The sequence below is a fragment of the Triturus cristatus genome, chromosome 4_2 (assembly GCF_964204655.1).
Source record: "Triturus cristatus chromosome 4_2, aTriCri1.1, whole genome shotgun sequence".
Lineage (NCBI taxonomy): Eukaryota > Metazoa > Chordata > Amphibia > Caudata > Salamandridae > Triturus > Triturus cristatus.
This window is the reverse complement of record NC_140586.1, coordinates 220,152,161-220,171,077: the sequence shown is the minus strand read 5'-3', so window position 1 is coordinate 220,171,077 and position 18,917 is coordinate 220,152,161. Positions and strand designations below refer to the sequence as shown.

Genomic DNA, 18,917 nt, shown 5'->3' with positions numbered 1-18,917 from the left:
ATCGTGTAAATAATATCTGATGTGGACTAAGTGCCATTGGCACCCACTGGAAACCACAGACTCTAGTTGAGCTTTGATCAGCAGTGCATGCTTCTCTCATACATACAAGACAGGTACCCCATGGGCCGCAGCAGTGCAAACTTCACACATACAGGTGGGCATAGCACAGTGCAGGCAGCCGCAGTGCAGGGTTCCTTCAGACTCACAGAGCAGACACAGCACATGCAACTGAAGTGCAAAATTCACTGACCTCATGCTGAACTGTTAACCCTCCTTCTGTTTTTTTGTCCCATTCTCTGTCTGTGACCCCGTTGGATGCAGCTTTCTGGGCCTTTCTGTGGTTTGTTGGCTTCTGCTTCCTGGCCAATCAGTGGTCACTTTCTGACCCGATCGACAACCCGCTGAATGAGGGGGCAGACGCAGCCCGTGCCGCTATCGCATTCTCTTTCTTCTCCATCTTCACCTGGGTGAGTGGTGTATTTGGGCTGCAAGCATGGTGGCTAGGCTCTGGTGTACATGGTGGAGCACAGAGGCATTTTAGGGCTGGTGTACTCTGTCATATGCACACCCATGTGGTATCCTCAGTCCTATTCGCAGGCATCTGGTGTCTAAAGTCAAAGGATGATTAAAAGTGGTGTCTTCCATTGCTTGCACAGGCATGTTAAGCTGCTGTCATCCACTGCATTCGCAGGCAGATTAAGCTGGTGTCAGGTTAGCACTGGTGTCATCTCTCACATGTGAGGCAGAGCGTGTGCGCAGTCATGTGCTTAAGCAGGTTAGCACTGGTGTCGGCCATCACATTCAGAGATGGATTGATACTGGTGTCGGCCATCACATTCAGAGATGGATTGATACTGGTGTCGGCCATCACATTCAGAGATGGATTGATACTGGTGTCAGCCATCACATTCAGAGATGGATTGATACTGGTGTCGGCCATCACATTCAGAGATGGATTGATACTGGTGTCGGCTACTGATGTGAGCTGTTACCATCAAAATTCTTTATCAGTTACATGCAGTTGTAGGCTAGCACTGTGCACATCATTACGCATACATAAAACTCCTAAAAAGTAATGTTTACCCTACCTCCCCTTCATTGTCATTTTAAGAATCTTGACTAAAACCAAAAAAGGTATGCAATGTTTGCAGGTTTCGGTTTGAACTATGTGTAAGGGTAACAGTAAAGGAAAGGTTTATGGTTATTTTACGGTGAGGGTATGTGTAAATTAAAGGTTTGTGTAATGGTGATGGAAGGGTTAGGGTACTGGTGAGAAGAAAGTTAAAAGTAGAGTTTAGAGTTGGTGTTTGTGCTTAGGTAATGGGTAGGAGTAAGATTACGGTAGGTTAAAAGTTTAAGGTATGGGTAAATGGGTAAAATAAAGATTTAGAGATATGGTAGTTGATACGGTTAGGGGAACTGGACGTGGTTATGGTGTGATTATGGTCCTGATACTGAGGTAATGTTTAATACATATTAACGCTAAGCTGATGAGGTAGTGGGAGTCGTGGTCATTTTGAGTTGGCCAAAACAGATGATGTGGTGGCAAGTTAGTCACCTGTATCCAATTGGCATTGGTGTGGCCCATGCCTCGATGGATAGATTAAAACTAACAAAACTGGCCTACACTTGGGAACACATCTGTATACATGAATTGCTTAGAAAAACCAATACATTAGCAAATTTGTATTGGAATCCCCAGTTTTGAACAATTTCATTTTACACCCTCATCGCAGATTAAAAAAACGCTGATAATATTCAGAGAAAGATGTTAAACAAAAAGAAGCAATGGCGTATGGTGCTATAGTTCTCTTATAGTGCCTTGTTACTTTGAATCATTTTATACATACACTTCACATTTATATATGCAAAACCATACTACAAAAATACACATGATTCATAACATATTGTGTCATTCACAAAAAAACTCTCCTTGTCACTCCGTGTTAATTTTCAAAAATCGGTGGTATGTGTAATATCTCATCCCCTAATCCACCAGGAGGTAGTCCCTGTAAAGAACAAGGAAATCTGTAGAGAAACCGCCTCTCCAAACATTGCTTTGAATTTCTCGTTCGTGATATTGTTTACATCCCATCAAAAAATTGTCAGGCTCCTCCACATGTACGGTTAACGTCTTTCGGCCTCAAACATTCTTGGCCTCCTCAGGACCATGGAAAGACAAGAACGTTTTCTGTATCAATCACAATAAACATCCAATCACTCATTGAAATCAGAAGGGACTTATACTTTTTACCATACACCTCTGTGAATTCAACCTGAAGACCGGCCATGCTATACTATTGTGCACCACTGTGTTGTTTCTGTTTTGTCAGTGTGTTGTCTTATACAAATCACAATTACTAGTTCATACATGTCCATATGCACCTCTGCATGCATGAGACCATCCAAGGTGCCCCACCACTGTTGTCCATAGTCAATGTGGACAAAGATCCTACAAGAATTTAACTAGGCCTGACACTAAAAAGATGTTTCCGAATACTGTGCAAGGGGAGGAATATCTAAGTGTGGATGACCCACTGACAAAAGAGCAAGAACACAGCGGTGCACTATCTATAATATAGCATCGCTGATCTTTAGGTTGAATCAATAGGGATGTAGGGGGTAAAAGTAGAAGTCCCTTCTGATTTTAAGAAGTGATTGGAAGTTTATTGTGGTTTATACAGCAACCGTAGTCCTGAGGAGGCCAAGAATGTTTGGGTCTGAAACGTGTCGACCTTTCATGTGGAGGAGCCCGACGATTTTTAATGGGATGTAAACAAGATCACAAATTGAGGAATTCTAAGTCATGTTTGGAGAGACTGTTTCTCTACAGATCTCCTTGTTCTTTAAATGGACTACCTCCTGATGGATTAGGGGATGAAACATTGTACATACCACTGATTTTAAAAAATTAAACACTGAGGAGATCTGTTCCCAAGTGTAGGCTAGTTGTGTTTATTGTATCGTAGCCCAGGTCTCGTGGGTTGATGTGGGCAAACCCTTTCCTTTGGGGATAGATTAAAGCGGGCGTGCAGTCATGGGTGTTGTCCATCATTGCATACACCGACCAGATAGCACTTGTGTTTACTGTTGCATGCACCGGCATGTTCGTACTAGTGTCTGCAGTAGAACAGCACTCTATTACTTTACAGATCGAGTGCATTACTTTAATACCCATACACACAAGTACATGGTAGATTAGAAAGAAGCACGTTCTCACTGGTGTCTGCAGGCGCTTGTGTGGGTACATTAGCACAGGTGTCTGCAGTGGTGTGACTTAGCAAACTGTCACCAACGCCTTCCATGGTATGCCTAGAGTCACTAATGGAGTAGTTTGACGCACTTGTCTTTGCACCGTCTTGTAAGCATTGGTATCAACTGTTACATTAGCAGGTAGATTAGCACTTGCATACACCGACGCATGCGCGGACCTCTTAGTGCCTGCGATTTCCACTGCATGTACAGGCACGTTGAAACAGTTGTCTGCTGTTCTATGTGAAGGCGAGCAATGGGATCAGCCATGGCACTCACTGGCAGGGTAGCACTTGTGTCTCATCAAGGGGAGAAGCCCCTGCCACAGTTAATATGGCACCACAAATGGGTAATGTTGGGTAAAGAATGGATGGACATTTTTTCTGTGCTGAGATAGCTGGACAAATACTTCAACATTTGAAACAAAAAGTACTCTTCAGACATTAACTCAAGGCCATGTCTGTTATCAGACCGTCTCTATTGTGTAGCTAGAACACAGTCACACAATGTCCTTTGAGTTGGAGCTGTTTGCCTTTTGTTTGAATATATTTATTCTTAGCATTCTATTGTGCCAGCACCAGGAAGGAAACCCTGGTCACCTTAGTGTAAGGCAGAAGCGAAGCCAGCATCGTTTACTTTCTTCTTTCCCTTTTAATTTCTCCAGGATCTTGAAGGGGTACGCACTCCTCTTCTCAACTTCTCACAACGTGAACATACGTTTTCACAGAAAGCCAGCGATGAGATGCGCAGTAAATGCCACTTTTTGGAAAGTCTTGATCAGCATCCCCAAAAACCATCCAGACAAAAAGGGAGACTGGTCCTCTGGAAAGTGAGAACTTTGACAATGGCCTCTACTAGTGATAGGGATTGCAGAGTCAAAACCGTCAATAACTGAGCCACACCAAACTGCTGCCTGTGAAGTGGTCATGTACAACGCCCATGAATAAGCTAATCTCCCCAACAATGAAGCCAGAAAGGGCCAGAGCAAAAACATTCACCCATCATATTGAAGTTGTGCTTTTGGCTTTTAAACTGACATAACAATCCCCTTCAAAAACCGAAAGGACAGGCTTACCAGCAGCAGGCCTACCTTTGCTGCCATAAAATAACCAATACAGAAACAGCTGACAAATAACCTGAGACATCAATCAAAAGTGGCCAAACTACTATAGCTATTGATCAGAAAAGTCATGTAAACTGTCAAACCACTATTGATGACAACATTTTCCCTATTACTTACAGCTCAGTGGCAGCCGCGGCCCGTGGAGGGAGTTCCGTGGGGCGGTAAGGCGGGGCAGGGGAGGGGCAGGGTGGGGGGTTCTAAAACCGGAATATGGATAATTGCAGGTAAGTAAACAATTAAATAAACAAAACGAATTTCGTAGCGCGCGCTGCATCGCAAAATGCGATGCGACGGAACTCCCACCACGGGCCGCGGCTGCTCAGTGGTCACCTAGGCCATCCTTGATGTCAAAGAAACCAGTGCAGTAGCTTGTGTCAACCGAACAAATATGACCCATGATCAGCCATCCTGCTCTTTGGCCAGCACTAGGTGAGGCTAATGTCATGCTTTGCACTCGCAGTGCTGCGTGCCCCCCCCCCCCCCCAAAGCTGCCTCAGAGGGCACATTGCCCTTTGCAACTAACCGCCACAGAGCACCAGATGCACTGCCGAATACCCTGGTCAAAAACTGGGGAAGGAGATTCTTCAAAGATAAGGTTCCAGAAGTTTTTGGAAACTTCCATAGTTGTGTGTTTGACTCGGCCAGGAAGAGCATTCCAGTGATTTCCCGCCAAAAAGCTGTCTGTTGCCTCTTGGAGAGGACAATTTACCTCTTTCATCTGAGTGAGGTGTTGTAGTAGGCAGGTAGTGGACCAACCGGTCAATTAATAGAGCCTAATTAATATTGCAGAGCTCTCATATTCAAACATTGTGTTGTAAAATCGCCTCGTCTAAGCTTAGGAAGCCAGTGCAGATGATATCTGGATCACATGTTGCAAAATGAAGCGTTACCCAGATTTTTGGGATAATGACTACATACCACTCTCTCTTGGACCAGATCAGTGCCAGCCAGTGTGCTTTCAGCCAAGAGTGATCCTCCCTCCTACAGTCATGTGTTGTTTCAGAGACACAAGAAAGCTTTAGATGGTTCCCACTCCTTTCCACTATGCGTACTGACAGCTAAGTGTCAGTCACATGTCACAAATGTTAGTGTCATGTCCTGAGACCTCATGCAGCAGCCACGTAAAAATGTTAAAAAAGGAAGGGGTGAAACTTCGTGTCACTGAGCAGCAAATGGAGGTGTCGGTAAGCAACAAAGTAGCCATCTTGTCCTGTTGGAATGTGCTGGAAAAGACAGGCAAGACTCATGCAGAGGTAGCGAGAGCCCTTCAGTCTCAGCCATAGTTCCACAATGATCCGCTCCAGCATGAAATTCAACCAAGAGGGCCAACAGTTTGAGCCCTGCAATTTGTGCCTCATCAGCGCTTCTCAAATGTGTCAAGGTTTCAAAGTGCTTCTGTAGTGGGAGATTAGCGATGCGCTTACTTTTTGGGCAGAGAAAGGAAAGCTTGATATGGGGCTTCAGCTGGCCGTCTCTGTAGAATCGGTGTTTGGTTTGGCCACATACTGGTGCAAAACTGAGTGAACCATTGCTGAGAGCCCAAGCTAGGAATGGGATTCTTGCCCTCTGGGAAATTACCTAGGCCTGAAGTAACCAACAACATAGCTTCAAGTTTTTTCACCTGTTAAGAAAGAATCCTTCTGGAAGTCTTTGAGACCTAGAATGTGCAGCATTCTGGCATTAAGCCAAGCTGGGAGTGTGTTGCCATTACATATTTGAAAGCGCATATTGGTGCCTTCTTCAGTACCAGCACTGGCGTTGCTTCAGACAGAGTCAGATTGGTAAGGCAGCCACTCGGGCGATGGGCGTGTGTCTGAGTAGCAGCTGTGGACTGCTTTTTGGGCTGATTTGGGCTGTATCTGGTGTGTTCAGTTGCCGCCAGCAGCCAAGTGGGGGGACTGAGCGGTCTTTCCGGAGGCCTCTATTACCTCCTTTTTATGAACAGGGCAGAGGTGTCATTCCCAGCCTCTCAGTGGACCCGCCCATTAGTGTATGCAGATTGAGTGCGAGCAGGGGAGTCTGAGCAGAAGTGGCCTCACTTATATTCAGGCGTGGTTCACAACTGTGAACTAATCCATGACAAGAGTCCTGGCAACATTTGCACTTTTTTTTTATCTCGGTGAAGTTAAAAAAAACATGCGTCTTTTAGAGAAATCCCCTCCTTCTTTTTATAATACTTAAAACACTGAAGCAGTGCTTTGCGAAAATTTACAATGCCCAAATGTGGGCCACTTTTTTTGTAATTTATTTTTTAGGGTGCCCGACCCTACTTTTGATCCCAATCCAACCATGGCTGCGGAACGGTTTTTCCTGTGCAGACGCTGCCCTCAAGGATCATTGCAAAGCTTTGCATTCAGATTTATGTTCAGGGAATTTAGATTTAAGCTACTTTCGATCTGCTTATCTCACGAGCTGTCTTAGAGAGGTTCTTTCTTGCGTGAGCCTCTGGTTATCCTACAGTTGTCTAATGTAGTGATTTCCAGGAAGGCAGGCAACAGAGCCGTGCCTCAGTAACGCTTCTGTAGGGGAGCAGAGTTGGGTTAACATTCGCAATCCATGTAGCCCCCTTATGTTTAGAGCCGCGCTGAGTTTTTTCCCCCAAGTGATATCAAGCTGTTGAAGGTGATTGTTTTAGGATCCGATCGACTCGAGCTGCACGAAGCCTGCTTTGGAGCCCTGCCATGCTTCGCGATCCCAATGAATGACCCTTTTAATGGGCAAGCAACGCGGTATGTTGAGCTATACAGGATGCCCTCTAGCAGAGGAACAAGCTCTGGCCATTCCATCAGGAACTTGAGCCCACATGTTAAGATCTCGCATAAGCACTCATCCCTTGAACATGTATTTGGCGACCCGCATAACCTGCTTATGTGAGCAGGAATGGGAAAAGACAGAAAACTTTTATGATGCTACATCCGATTGCCATGCCTTTTGTGGAAACTCTTGACCCGCACAGTGTGTGTGGAACAACTGCAGGGTGCAACAAAGATTCAAAATTGTTTTTTTTGAGGGGGGAGTTTTATATAGAGCGAACTCAACCCGATAATATCAGAGCACTTTACGTGAGCACCAGTCATGTTACAGACGGACACTTTAATTTTGTTAGGCGCAGGGAGATTAAGCGATATGCCCAGAATAACAGGATGTTGAGCGGCCCTGCTGAGACTCGACCCCGGCTCCTCCAACTTTCAGGTCGACCCCTCTAGCCGTTAGGCACCAAGCAAACATGTCCAAAAGTATGGACAGGGCCTGTTATTTGTGTAGCTCACCAATTTGCTACCATGTAGTTGGAAAGTCTACTCCTTACACAGTGACAGGGTTTAATTGAATAATGATAGAAAAAGGATTGAGGCCCTGATAGCAAGAGTATAACACATATTCTCTCTTCCTATGAGTGACCAATAAGAAGACCCTAATGGCTGGGCACACCAGAGGTCAGTGGGACAAGTAAGAAAGGTTGCAATGGTTAATCCTCAAAGATAACTGGGAGAAGTTGTGTTTATCCTATTTCAAGGGAGAGTGAGTACAAATAACTGCTACAATGGAGGCATCTTCGATAGATGGATCAAATATCACAGAATATCCTTTTGGAAACTGTGGCAGCAAAGGCAATAAGGGATATGATGGTGGAACCCAGTGCTCCACCGCACGGAGGTCACACTGGCTCGAAACAGCAGCACGAGGGACACTCGGAGGTCTGCCTAGTGGTTGACACCAAAACAGCCAGGGAATGATCCATTTATGATTTGTAAAGTAGATGCAGTAAAAACTTGAAGATGAAGTTCCTAAAAAATGGCGATAACTACGCAGGTAACTATTACTGGTTTACTGATCCAAAATGTGCCAACTATCTCATTCCACACAAAAGAGGAAAGATGCAAAACTCTTGCAAGAACTTTTGACAGCTCTGCTTGTAAAGGGTGGCATAAAACGAGTACCAGTGTGACAATAAAGACCAGGAGGATGCTCTTTCTATTTCTTTCTTCCTAGTGTCAAAGAAAGATGGTGAACTACAACTTACAGAAGACTAGTACGGACCACTAACCAGTACTGACACAGAATAAAGAGTTCAGAAAGTGCCTGCGCTCCAACTCGAGCCAAGCACACCACCACTGAATAGGCTACTGTGTTTTACATGCTCGTCTAATAAGTGTCTGTAGTTGAAGTTCATCTCGACATGCTCGGTAGATGCTTACCCTTGTCTGAGCAACAGTCCTCTCCATGCCTAATCTATGACGTAGCTCAGTTTTATTGACAGCTGAATTAAAGCTTACTTGACCCCCAACACAGACCATCAGATTCCAGGGAGTAGATACCAATCAACTCAGTCAAAGTGTTTACCCTACTCATCGCATCGAGTCTGTATTAGTTCCACATCAAGAATCAGCTGTAAGAGATGGCGTCACATCGGGCAATGGGAATAGTCAGTTTGTTGCCGGACATGACCGGTTTAGTGTACATAAACCAGCTGTAGGAGTATCTCGATGACCTGTGGACATAGATGCTGAACCTGGATAAATGTAGTTGTCCTCTCCTTCCACGTTACATCGTAAATTACTTGGTGAAACCCACAGGGCTTAAGGGGGGGAACCACCTAATGTGTCCCACATGGGTTGGTTGGAACAGGTGCATTTTTTCCAGATATGTGAGTACACATACAAACACTGGAAATGCAAGGAAAAACAGGAAAAGCAGCTCGACAAAAATGGTATGGAACACATAATGTCTTTTCTAGATGCGAAAAGATTCACAACTATTTTTGTGAATGCCCGACAATTTATTGCATCTTGAAGGAAGGGAGAACTTGCTTCAGATGGTTGGTACTGAGCCACAATAGATGTGTTGGATGGCTCTAAAGAGGACTCCGAGAAGAGCGACATCTAGCAAAACAAAAACACCACGCATGAATTGGAACTCTGCCACTCATGGGTTCATGACCTCGCTGCACCGTGCGACCGACAACCCACTAAGACCAGAATTGTAAACGTGCGTGTTTGCATCCTGGTGTTAAAAAAGCTGTTGCAAAGGAGCTGGTGATTACATTTTGTATAATGCATTACCTAGTTGCCTCCTTGAATGCTTGACCTGCAAGGTGCACATGGACCTTATGTACATCTGCGCCCTGATTTATGTATCCTCGATCACTACCTTCAGAAAGACACTAGACACGGTTTCACTGTTCTGTTTAGGACTCCAGTTGTGCTCACTGTGAGAAGGATGTTCCCGCTCGCCAGGTTGTTGACAACCGCATTGGAACTTCAGCTGCCTCACTCCAAACCGAGGCAACGCCTTGCACAAAAGCCACTTCCAACACCTATCCTGGAGAGTCGTCTTCATTGAGATGACTTCAGCCTACATAGTGCAATAACTACAAGCCCCACCAGCTGCTAAACTGCTCAATTAAATAAAATGGTGCTAGGAACGCAGGCCTCCTTCCTGTGCAAGGTAGTGCTGGAATTTAACTTAACGAAGACCATAGACCTATCGCCATTTTGTGGAGAGACAAAACGCACCAGCAGAAAGAAACCTGAATGCTCTGGACCCCCAACAGGAATTTAAACACAATGAAAACTGATTGCAATTGAAATTGTTGGAAGGCGGTTTGTTGCTTCCTTATGCTCCATTATAAGTAAAAGCCTTTAAAAGGGGTCATCTTGGTGATATGGTTAGTGGTGTAAATGAGCAAAGGTTGTTGCTGATGGGGGCACATAAGACACTCCGTGTACTTATGAAAGCTGCCACATAGTGCTCTCTCAGACCAGCACTTTTAGTAAACTTAACTAGGTGTACCTCCAGTTGGAGCCCTCTTTCATAAAGGTCATTAAATGATTCTCTGTGGGCAGCATGTGAATCTACTATAGATGTTTTCTGAAAAAGGAAATGCTGTCTATTTCTTACAGCACTTTGGCAGCTTCAAGTATGTTACAGCTTTACCTGTGGCCCTTCTGACCTTCATTGGATGGGGAAGAGGATTGAAGGTGTAAGCGGACCACAGGCAAAGCCTTGAGGACAATCTGAAAAGTTTGCCTGCCTAAAAAAGTTTTGGGATTATACGTAACAGTGGTTATAAACCGGTACTGATTGCAGGCAAGCAAAGGTTGTAGGAAGGTTTTACATGCCGGCCAGCATAGATCATAAGAAGCTTCCCAGTGCAGGCACACATCAGGGCAACAACCACAGAGCGTTTGCATGCCAACATTTGTATAGTTGTCTAAATGTATTGCTAGATGGCAAAATTATGTACAGTTTGTGAATCTATAACCTCTCTTAATCTGCATCTGATTTGTTACAGTCCGTATGATTCAATTTGTGTTGCCCCAACAGCCAGTTATCCTCTTACCCTAGTTTGGGGTGTTTGGCACATCCGCCCCTTGAAGCTGCTTCTTTCTCTATTGTTCTTTCTACTGTTTTTTCCACACTTCTAATCTCCCATTCCCACCCTTTCCTTCTCAACACAACCTCCTCCAGATCTCTTGTTCGAACCACTCACTCAATCCTGCTGGTCTTCTCTGCAAAATCTCAATCTTGACCCACTCTCCAGTGCACGCTGTCGCCTTCCTACTATGCTCTTGGCTCATCTCCTCACTCATCCTTGTTCTGACCAGTCTCTATTATGCAAACAACTCTTTCGTCCTGACCACTCTCTACCATTTCTCCGCTCTGACCGCCTCCTCATTCTGTGCCTCACCATTTTCCCATTCGTGTTTTTTCTCCTACAGCTGGCCTCCACACTGCTGGCTCTGCAACGAGTCAAGGACCTTTCTTTCCAGGAGGAATACAGCCGCCTTTTCCCCAATCCGCCTCCCACTGTGGCCTAACCTCACTTCTGTCACCAGTGGGTGCCTTGGGGGCAGCAGTAAAACGAAATCCAATTAATACCCTGCGGAACCGTGAGAGAAGATTGTATGATATGGTGCCAAATGACCACACAATATAGATTATTCAAACGAGGCAGTGTCAGAACAGTCTGACACAAGGCTTTGTGCCATCAGACTTGAGTCTTTGTGTAATATTGTCCTAGGAAAGTCTTGCTATAGAAAGGAGTATAAGGCAGACAGTGTTTATGTAATAGGTAACACGATTCCTGCTAAGACGATAACACCTTTCAGAAAGCTATCCTCTTTGTTCTTTTGTCACAGACAACAGAAATTTTTGCTGCCTTCTCTGAGGACGATGAGTGGTGCCTCAGTGGAGGTTCCTCTTGGTCGCAGAGGATGAGGCGCTCTTCATATCAATCGCTGTGACAGTTTGCTTAGCTCTTTTCTCAGACTGACCGGGCAACAACTGTCATAAGAGGTATTGTTACTTATTTCAGTGGTATCACGCGCACTCGTTGGCCTCGGTTCCTCTCCACTAACCTGTCACAGAACTACTTTCTGCACTGTGCTGTTGCCCTTTTTTGATATTATAGCAGTATAGTGAAAGGGATAAAGATCCCACACTTCTATACCGGTCATTAACAGTGCCAAACTGCCTGCCTGAGTATTTCTCAACCCTCTAGTAGGGGGTTGGTTAGAGGGGAGTATATCATTTTTTCCTCATATTTTCTGTCTGTCCAGTCTAAAACATCTGTGCCCTGAGAGTCTATCCCTCACATGGGCCAATAAGGCACACTTTGTTTGCCGCAGAAGACACTTTCTTCCTGAAGCGAATATCATTTCATACCCTTAGCTAAAGTCACCTCTTTTCAACAATTTAACGCACTGCCTGTCCATAGCTAAGGAAAAATGCCACCCCAGCTAACGTCCTTTTCTGTCAATTGCGAAAGGCACATGGTACCCAGAGTTAATACCACTTCCGGTCTGATGATGGAACACTTCCTGCCTGTAGCTAAGGAATCTTCCAGCCTGAAGCTAGGGGGACTTCCTGTGGAAAATTGAAAAAGTTTTTGAGCACCCCGCTTGTTTTTCTTGGTGTTGAAATGTATTAACCAATATTTCCTTTACTCTGTGTGGTGTGCTCAAATTTAACAAATACTAACAAAGGCTTTTGTCTCTGTCTTCTCCCTTCACTTGCCCCACTGCCTCATATCTCCCCACCCTTGCGCATTTCTTACCTTCTGTGTCACCAATTCACCCCATCTGTTTACCACTCGCCCCTTTCATTCCCCCCTCTTCGCTTGATGACCTATCACAACTGTGTCTTTCCACCCCCATTCAACCAATATATCCCTCTTCTTTTGGCTTCATGTCTCCACGTCTCTTTCCCCACACCCTGCCACTACTTATCCATTCACCCCTTGCGTCTCACATGTTAATCCCGCTCTTTCCCTCATGACGTATCCCTTTCTCTACCTCCCCGGCCCGTTATCACCCTGATGACATCTCCCCTGATCCCACCTTATGAACACCGTGCATCTCCCGATGTTCTCCAACTTATCCCTTAACGCCTCAACAACTCGCCCCACCACCTCCCCATTTTTCACTCTGCTCATCATTGCTCCCTCCATGTCGCTCATCCCGTGCTCTGTCCCACCTGCCCATCTTGTATTCCCTCCATTGCCTCTCTGGGCTCTCTTCTTACAATCTGACCTCTCACTCATCTTCTCCTCCTCCTCGCCTGCTTTCATCCACATGTGGCTCCCCTACTTCCTTCCTCCCACCCCACATATGTCATTTATCTTTTCCCTGCTCTTGTCTCGTTTGTCTCCTCGCCATCCTCCACCCTGTAACCGCTCACCCCTTGTTGTCCTTTTTCATCCTATCCCTCCTCGATAAAAGGCTGGCCAGGCCTTCCTGGCATTCCAGCGCTACCGGATTGGTGCCGACTCTGCCCTGTTCTCCCAGGACTACACGGACCCCAGTCTGGACCCTGGTGTCCCATATGCACCCTACGCCACTGGCACGGAGGCCTACCAGGATTCCGGAGTCGAGGCCTACCAGCACTCTGGGTCAACAGAAGCCTTCAACCCCGATACACCGGGATACCAGACCCAGGACTACTAAACGGCGTCCATCCAAACATCTCCCAGCGGACAGGACCAGCAGACACTTTCGCCAACTTCCAGCCTTTTTTCCTTATTTGTTTGCCCCCCTCAGTAGCATTGGGGACAGAGTGGGTGGTTGATCCTGTACATGGTATTGTATGTGCGGTCCGAGGGTGGGTAGGGGACATCCATAGAAACCAATAGTGATTGAGGTTCAGGCGCCGTGCCCTCCGCTATTGAGGGAGGCATGATTCCAGCACTTGGAGATATCTGAGCACACTGAGGCAGCGCTGTGGGGGCTAGATGTTGATCTGTCTTGCGAGAGAGAGGTCCATCTTCTCATGATATTCAAGCAAAGGTATATATCTCGTTAGGAAGAAGTCGTGTTACTATAACAGCGAATAATTAATAAGCGGTGGAAGACAAGGGCACTTTAAAGATGTTTTATTTGGGGACATTGTTCTGAATTAATGGTAAAAGCTGTGGCTGTGGCTGTGGTGCAATGTGCTCATCATGAACTATGAAATGCTTTGTCCGAGCTGGTGGATTGCATCCTAGCGGAAGCTCAGCACGCACCAATGTATTTCCGCCTCTACAGGGAGTTTCTCACACACTAATATTCTGAACACTAGAGGGAGCTCACACGTTAATAATATAATGTACCACTATATGGTGAGCCTCACATAGTGATGTCAAATTCGAGGTACTTACATGGCGTCTTCACACACAGATATCACATTCCACCAACAGAGGGAGCTCGTGGTATGCTGATGTCCTATTCCAGGCACTGGAAATGGCTCAGCCTGCACTAATATAGCTTTGCCGCTGGAGGGGCCCAATTAGACTATTTCAACCGTCGCGAGAACCCTTCACATCGTGATATGACTCCTTCCCAGGGAATACTCATAATGCACTGATTCTACTATTAAAGATTGTGTATGGCCGACTGATTGATGTTACGGGAAGTTAACCACATTGATATATTCTGCCACAAAAGAGTACCCATCACACGTTTATATCTTATTCTACACACTAGAGGGAGCTCGTCAAACACTAATAGAATATTCCAGCAGAAGATGGCGCTCGCCAAATACTGATATAGTCCACAACAGGGGAGTTGAGCCTCGCAGTCTAATCTAATGTACCATGCACCACTAGAAGATGCGCATCTCTCATTGCTCCATTCCACAACTAGCGGCGCGTACATCTGTCTGATATCATATTCTACCACTAGATGGCGCGCTTTACACATTGATAATAGATTGCAGCTCTACTGCTTCAATGAGCCTCACCCCTTCCGACTCTGACCGGAGTGTACCCTCCGAAAAAGAGAAGCTTTACTTCACTTAGCTTTTATGGCGCCTATGCCAAAATCCTTAATCTGCGTATTTTAAGTCTGTTTTCACTTTAAATGCTATCAAGACGTTTTCTAGTGTTACAGTTTGCCCTTCTCAAACTACGGAGCCCCCAGCCAACCTTTCTAGCACACAGCTGCTTTACTGCCTGTCCCGTCTGCACACAAAACAAATATCTGTATATATAAAATGACGTGTAATATAAATCTATATATATGTATGTAAAAGACACTGTGCATCGTACGGTAGTGACTAGTGTGTTTGACCAAAACATTTCATCAGTGTTCAGTAATGTGTATTGTACTGTTTGTCTGTGGTTTAGGAGAAAACTGTTATTAAATTAATATAAAAAAACTGGAGGTCATGTAACTTTCCGTCCACAAAAGAGACTGTAAGGGTGACGCAAGCGACAATGTTATTTATCGATAAAGTGACAAATATCAAAATAAAGCAATCTGTGACAGTTGAAAAAAAGAAAGCAAACAAAAGTGTGTTTATTGTTTTATTTAATGCCTTTTGTCTCAATCTGGGGGGAAACGCCCTAAAGGCACCCTGGCAAAATTTATATTTTTTTTTGCCACAAATTGACACTGAATTCACCAATGAAGCAGCTAAGAGAGGAGTCCATTTTGTGAGGCCGAGTTTACCCGAAGGAAGTGTAAACACTGAGTGAGGCTTTGATTGCATTTGATGTCTGTCTTTTTTTGTTTCTACAGTGTAAAATTTAAATTCTATGCACAGCCGAATTCTCTATGTAAAAATATTGTTTAAAATACGAAAAAAATCATTTCTTTCCCAGAGTTTCAGATTTTTCTGCTTGCGATAAAACATGGTGTTCGGCATTATCCACAATGAATTACTAAAAAAAATGTTGACCTGTCAATCCCATCAAGCTATTACCATGTCCCTCAACTCCCTTTCTTCTCCAGATTCCTTGACTGTCTTGATTGGGGCAACATCACTTTCATGTAAACCCAAAGGCGAAATATTCAGGTGTTGACATGCTGAAACCAAGTGCTACGTAGCACTGTTGTGGCCCACAGAACAGACTGGGACGTCATTTGTACACAACATAACATTAGCACTGACCATTATGCAGCACACATCACTTTACGCCTAATAATTTGGAAACTGGGAGCAACGTTGTGTCAAAACCTTTGGGTTAGCAAAAGTGACCTCACACACCATTTGTTCTCTGGTGACGCCACAGAAAGTTACACTACACGCCCTTTGGCCACCATTGACTTCACAGGAAGTGAAAGGAGAGTTTTTTTACCCAAAATGATTGGACATTTTCTTTGTTTTCAAATAAACTGTAGTGATAACTTGTCTTTGTAGCATACAAATTAAGAGTTTTCTATCAGTCAATCAACCTAGCATATGTCTTGCTAAAACAACTGAGTTGGATAACTTAAAGCGTGTTAGAGAGCGCTAAAAACCTGTTGGATGAACTTCGAAAAGACCGTAGTCTGATTGGTTAAACTGCATGGTTTTAAAAAGCAGCCCACAAGCAGTCCGGAGCAGAACCATGGTACACAGGCATAGCAAATGCTTTTTTATTTGTCGGAAATTAAAACTGTGAGATGCCTGCGTTTCTTAGGCAACCAGGGGAGTAATCCGGGTAACCAATTGACTTGCATTTTGATGGGTAATATCCTATTTTTTTTTTTAAAGAAAGACTACAACCATTTTGTCCAACCTGTCCAGCAACATAAATTATACTGTGAAATAAATGTCAAGAGATATTCTTGATACATCCTGCCTACCTACCACTGCTTCCACAATAGTTTTCGTACAATGGTTTTGAATGTTTCAATCTCACTACCATATTGCAAAAGCTGTCTGGTAGCAAAAAAACCTATTGCGGACTTACCAACAACATACAGTGGTCCTACAGCCCGCCCATTGCTTCCTATTGGTTGTTGATCATTTCTCACTCAATGGCTAGCCTTTCTCTGCTTCCTGTTGTTGTCCCTTCCATGGAGCATAGCCTCTTTTTTTTTTTTTTTTTGCAGAGTTTTATATAGCGCAAACTTGACCCAAATCCAATCAGGTATCAGAGCGCTTTACATAGCACCAGTTACGTTACATGAGGACACACATTCATTTTTTGTTAGGCATTCACCATCCATTTGATTGTATCATTCCACTACTTAGTTTTAGGGAAACACTTTTCTTTTCAGTTAATCACTCTAGGGGAAGCAGTGGCGAAATGAAACTTGAGCCCCCCCCCCTGCAGGGTACGTGTAGGGGCCCCGTCCGTACTCAATTTGGAGCTCTCTGGCCGAAGTGCGGTGCTGAGGAGGTTGGGGGTCCCCGCGCACCGCGGGGGCTGCGGGGGCCTGTGTTACGCTCCTGAGGGGAAGTGTGTATGTTTTTTCAGCTCTTTCCCTTGTGTGTTTCTCCCCTCCTCCAAATATACGCCCCTGTGCTCCGTGTTGCTCTCTCCCATGTGTGCTGCTTGCTCTCTTTCTCGTGTGCTGCTTGCTCTCCTACTTGTGTGCTGCATGCTCCTATACTTGTGTGCTACACCCCATCTAACTCCCTCACTTTCTGTTTTGCTGGGAGATTCTAAGTCTAAGGTGCTACTCTTTAACCGGTCTCCTAACCTGGGAATGTCTCCATCCGCTTTGCAGAAAACAAGGATTATGGGAGTTCTGTTTGACTCTAAACTATAGTTCATCCCCAGAGTCAACTCAGTATTCAATAATATCACGTCACAACCTTCCTTACTCTACAAGTCCTCCCACTGTAACCATCCAGTGGAACTGAAGAGAACCCCGGCATCCAAACCTGCCACTTGTGAGGCTGGTGTGACTTCTGGAGATGGCCATCTTGGACTAGAGCAACACCATTTAAATATGGCTCCCAAAGAAACTCATCAACAGACCCCAAAGCTTGCACAACAAGGCCAAAATGCGCTTGAATCTAGGAAGCACAACTGCATAACGCCACCCACAAAGCGCTCCACCAGCTGCCAGCGGGTGCAAGATTAAAGTGTAGTGTTCTCCGCACCATGCACAAGGCCTTCCTTGGCAAAGGACTAGGATTCCTGCAGAATCTGTCTCCCCACTGCACATTCAACAGAATCTTGCACTCCACACCTGCACTACTCATTAAAAAAACAACAGACCAGATATGAGTCCGGCCAATGAAATGACCTGAGCCACACCGAGTGCAGATCCAAGCTACATGCACTTCATGAAACTCCTGAAAACCTAACTGTTTAGATTTACTTTTAATTGGGTCACAAATGAATAATTTCAGCCAGTTGTTGTTTACATACAGCCTAATGAACTTTAAATCCCATCGTGGATGCTTTGGCATGGGCTTTCTCTAAACCACGGGGCTCCGAAGTGACCAAAAGGTGAAAGACAGCCCTTAATAGAATTTTGAAATTAATAATGAAATCTGGGAAACTTGGAGAGAATTTCGAGGGTATTTCTAAATGTCCATTTGAAGATGTTGCAGGCACACAAATTACCCTAACATTTGGAAGGCTTCCAAACATTAGAGCAGAGTTGGTAAATGCCACTTGCTTGGGGGTTTGTGAGTGTTGCCTGCCTAAACTGAAAAGCGCCCTTATCTGTATTTTTGGGTTCAAAAAGATTTTGCAGCCGTAAACATGGTTGTGGGGTTAAGTGTCACAAGTCGTGTTAACTGTATCACATAGAAAACCCCCCAAATTGATGAAGATGTCTGACCAGTGATTGGCTGTACATAATAGCCTAGCCTGAATATCATTTACAAAAATATCCTACCTTTGGGTGTCTATTTTCCAGATTTAGCTACGGTGGGGCAATATTTTGGTAGGCGAGAATAACAATATAGTGTTTTTGAGAAATGTCAATATATTCTATGATGATTCTTACTAGCGGGTAGTGAGGTCTAGACTGCGCAAAGTCTGGTGGTTAAAAATGTCCACAACCAAATTACCAAGTTTTTATACATCAAAGGGAAATTCAAACAGCCACCACCCCCACACTGCTAATTTACAATTGCAAGCAATTGCTAAAAGGTACCTTCTGGCAACACATGTTGGAAGGCTATGCCTCGAATTTGGAGGAGTCCGCTAATAAGGAGAAGTTTGCTACGTGCTGGTCGTCATTGCCAATCCATAATCGGTTTTCTAGAAATAGAAAGCGCCATACTTGGATAATGACTCTATGGAGATATTAATTACTTAAGGATCACCTTTATTTTATGTCTGCTTGAGCCCTGAGGAAGTCTTTTGGAAAATGTTACCTTAGACAAAACAGGT

General features: G+C 44.7%; 1 protein-coding gene and 1 long non-coding RNA gene across 4 annotated transcripts in view; one reads left to right on the top strand and one right to left on the bottom strand.

Annotated features, from left to right (window-relative positions):
- The window catches only part of SYNGR1 (synaptogyrin 1), a 68,457-nt gene extending 53,313 nt beyond the window's left edge, over positions 1–15,144 (top strand). The window contains exons 3-5 of one of the 3 annotated variants that reach the window (XR_014960588.1): positions 322–467; positions 11,095–11,671; positions 13,096–13,228. Coding sequence is in view for 2 of the 3 variants with exons in the window: in XM_085601271.1 (XP_085457397.1) it covers positions 322–467; positions 13,096–13,320 (371 nt within the window). In the remaining variant the exon portion in view is untranslated. Of the gene's footprint in view, positions 1–321; positions 468–11,094 lie in introns of all 3 variants that reach the window. The other 2 variants (XM_085601271.1, XM_085601272.1) reach the window with 2 other exon arrangements.
- The window catches only part of LOC146833446 (uncharacterized), a 489,922-nt gene that overhangs the window by 130,254 nt on the left and 340,751 nt on the right, over positions 1–18,917 (bottom strand). The gene's annotated exons all lie outside the window — the stretch shown is intronic.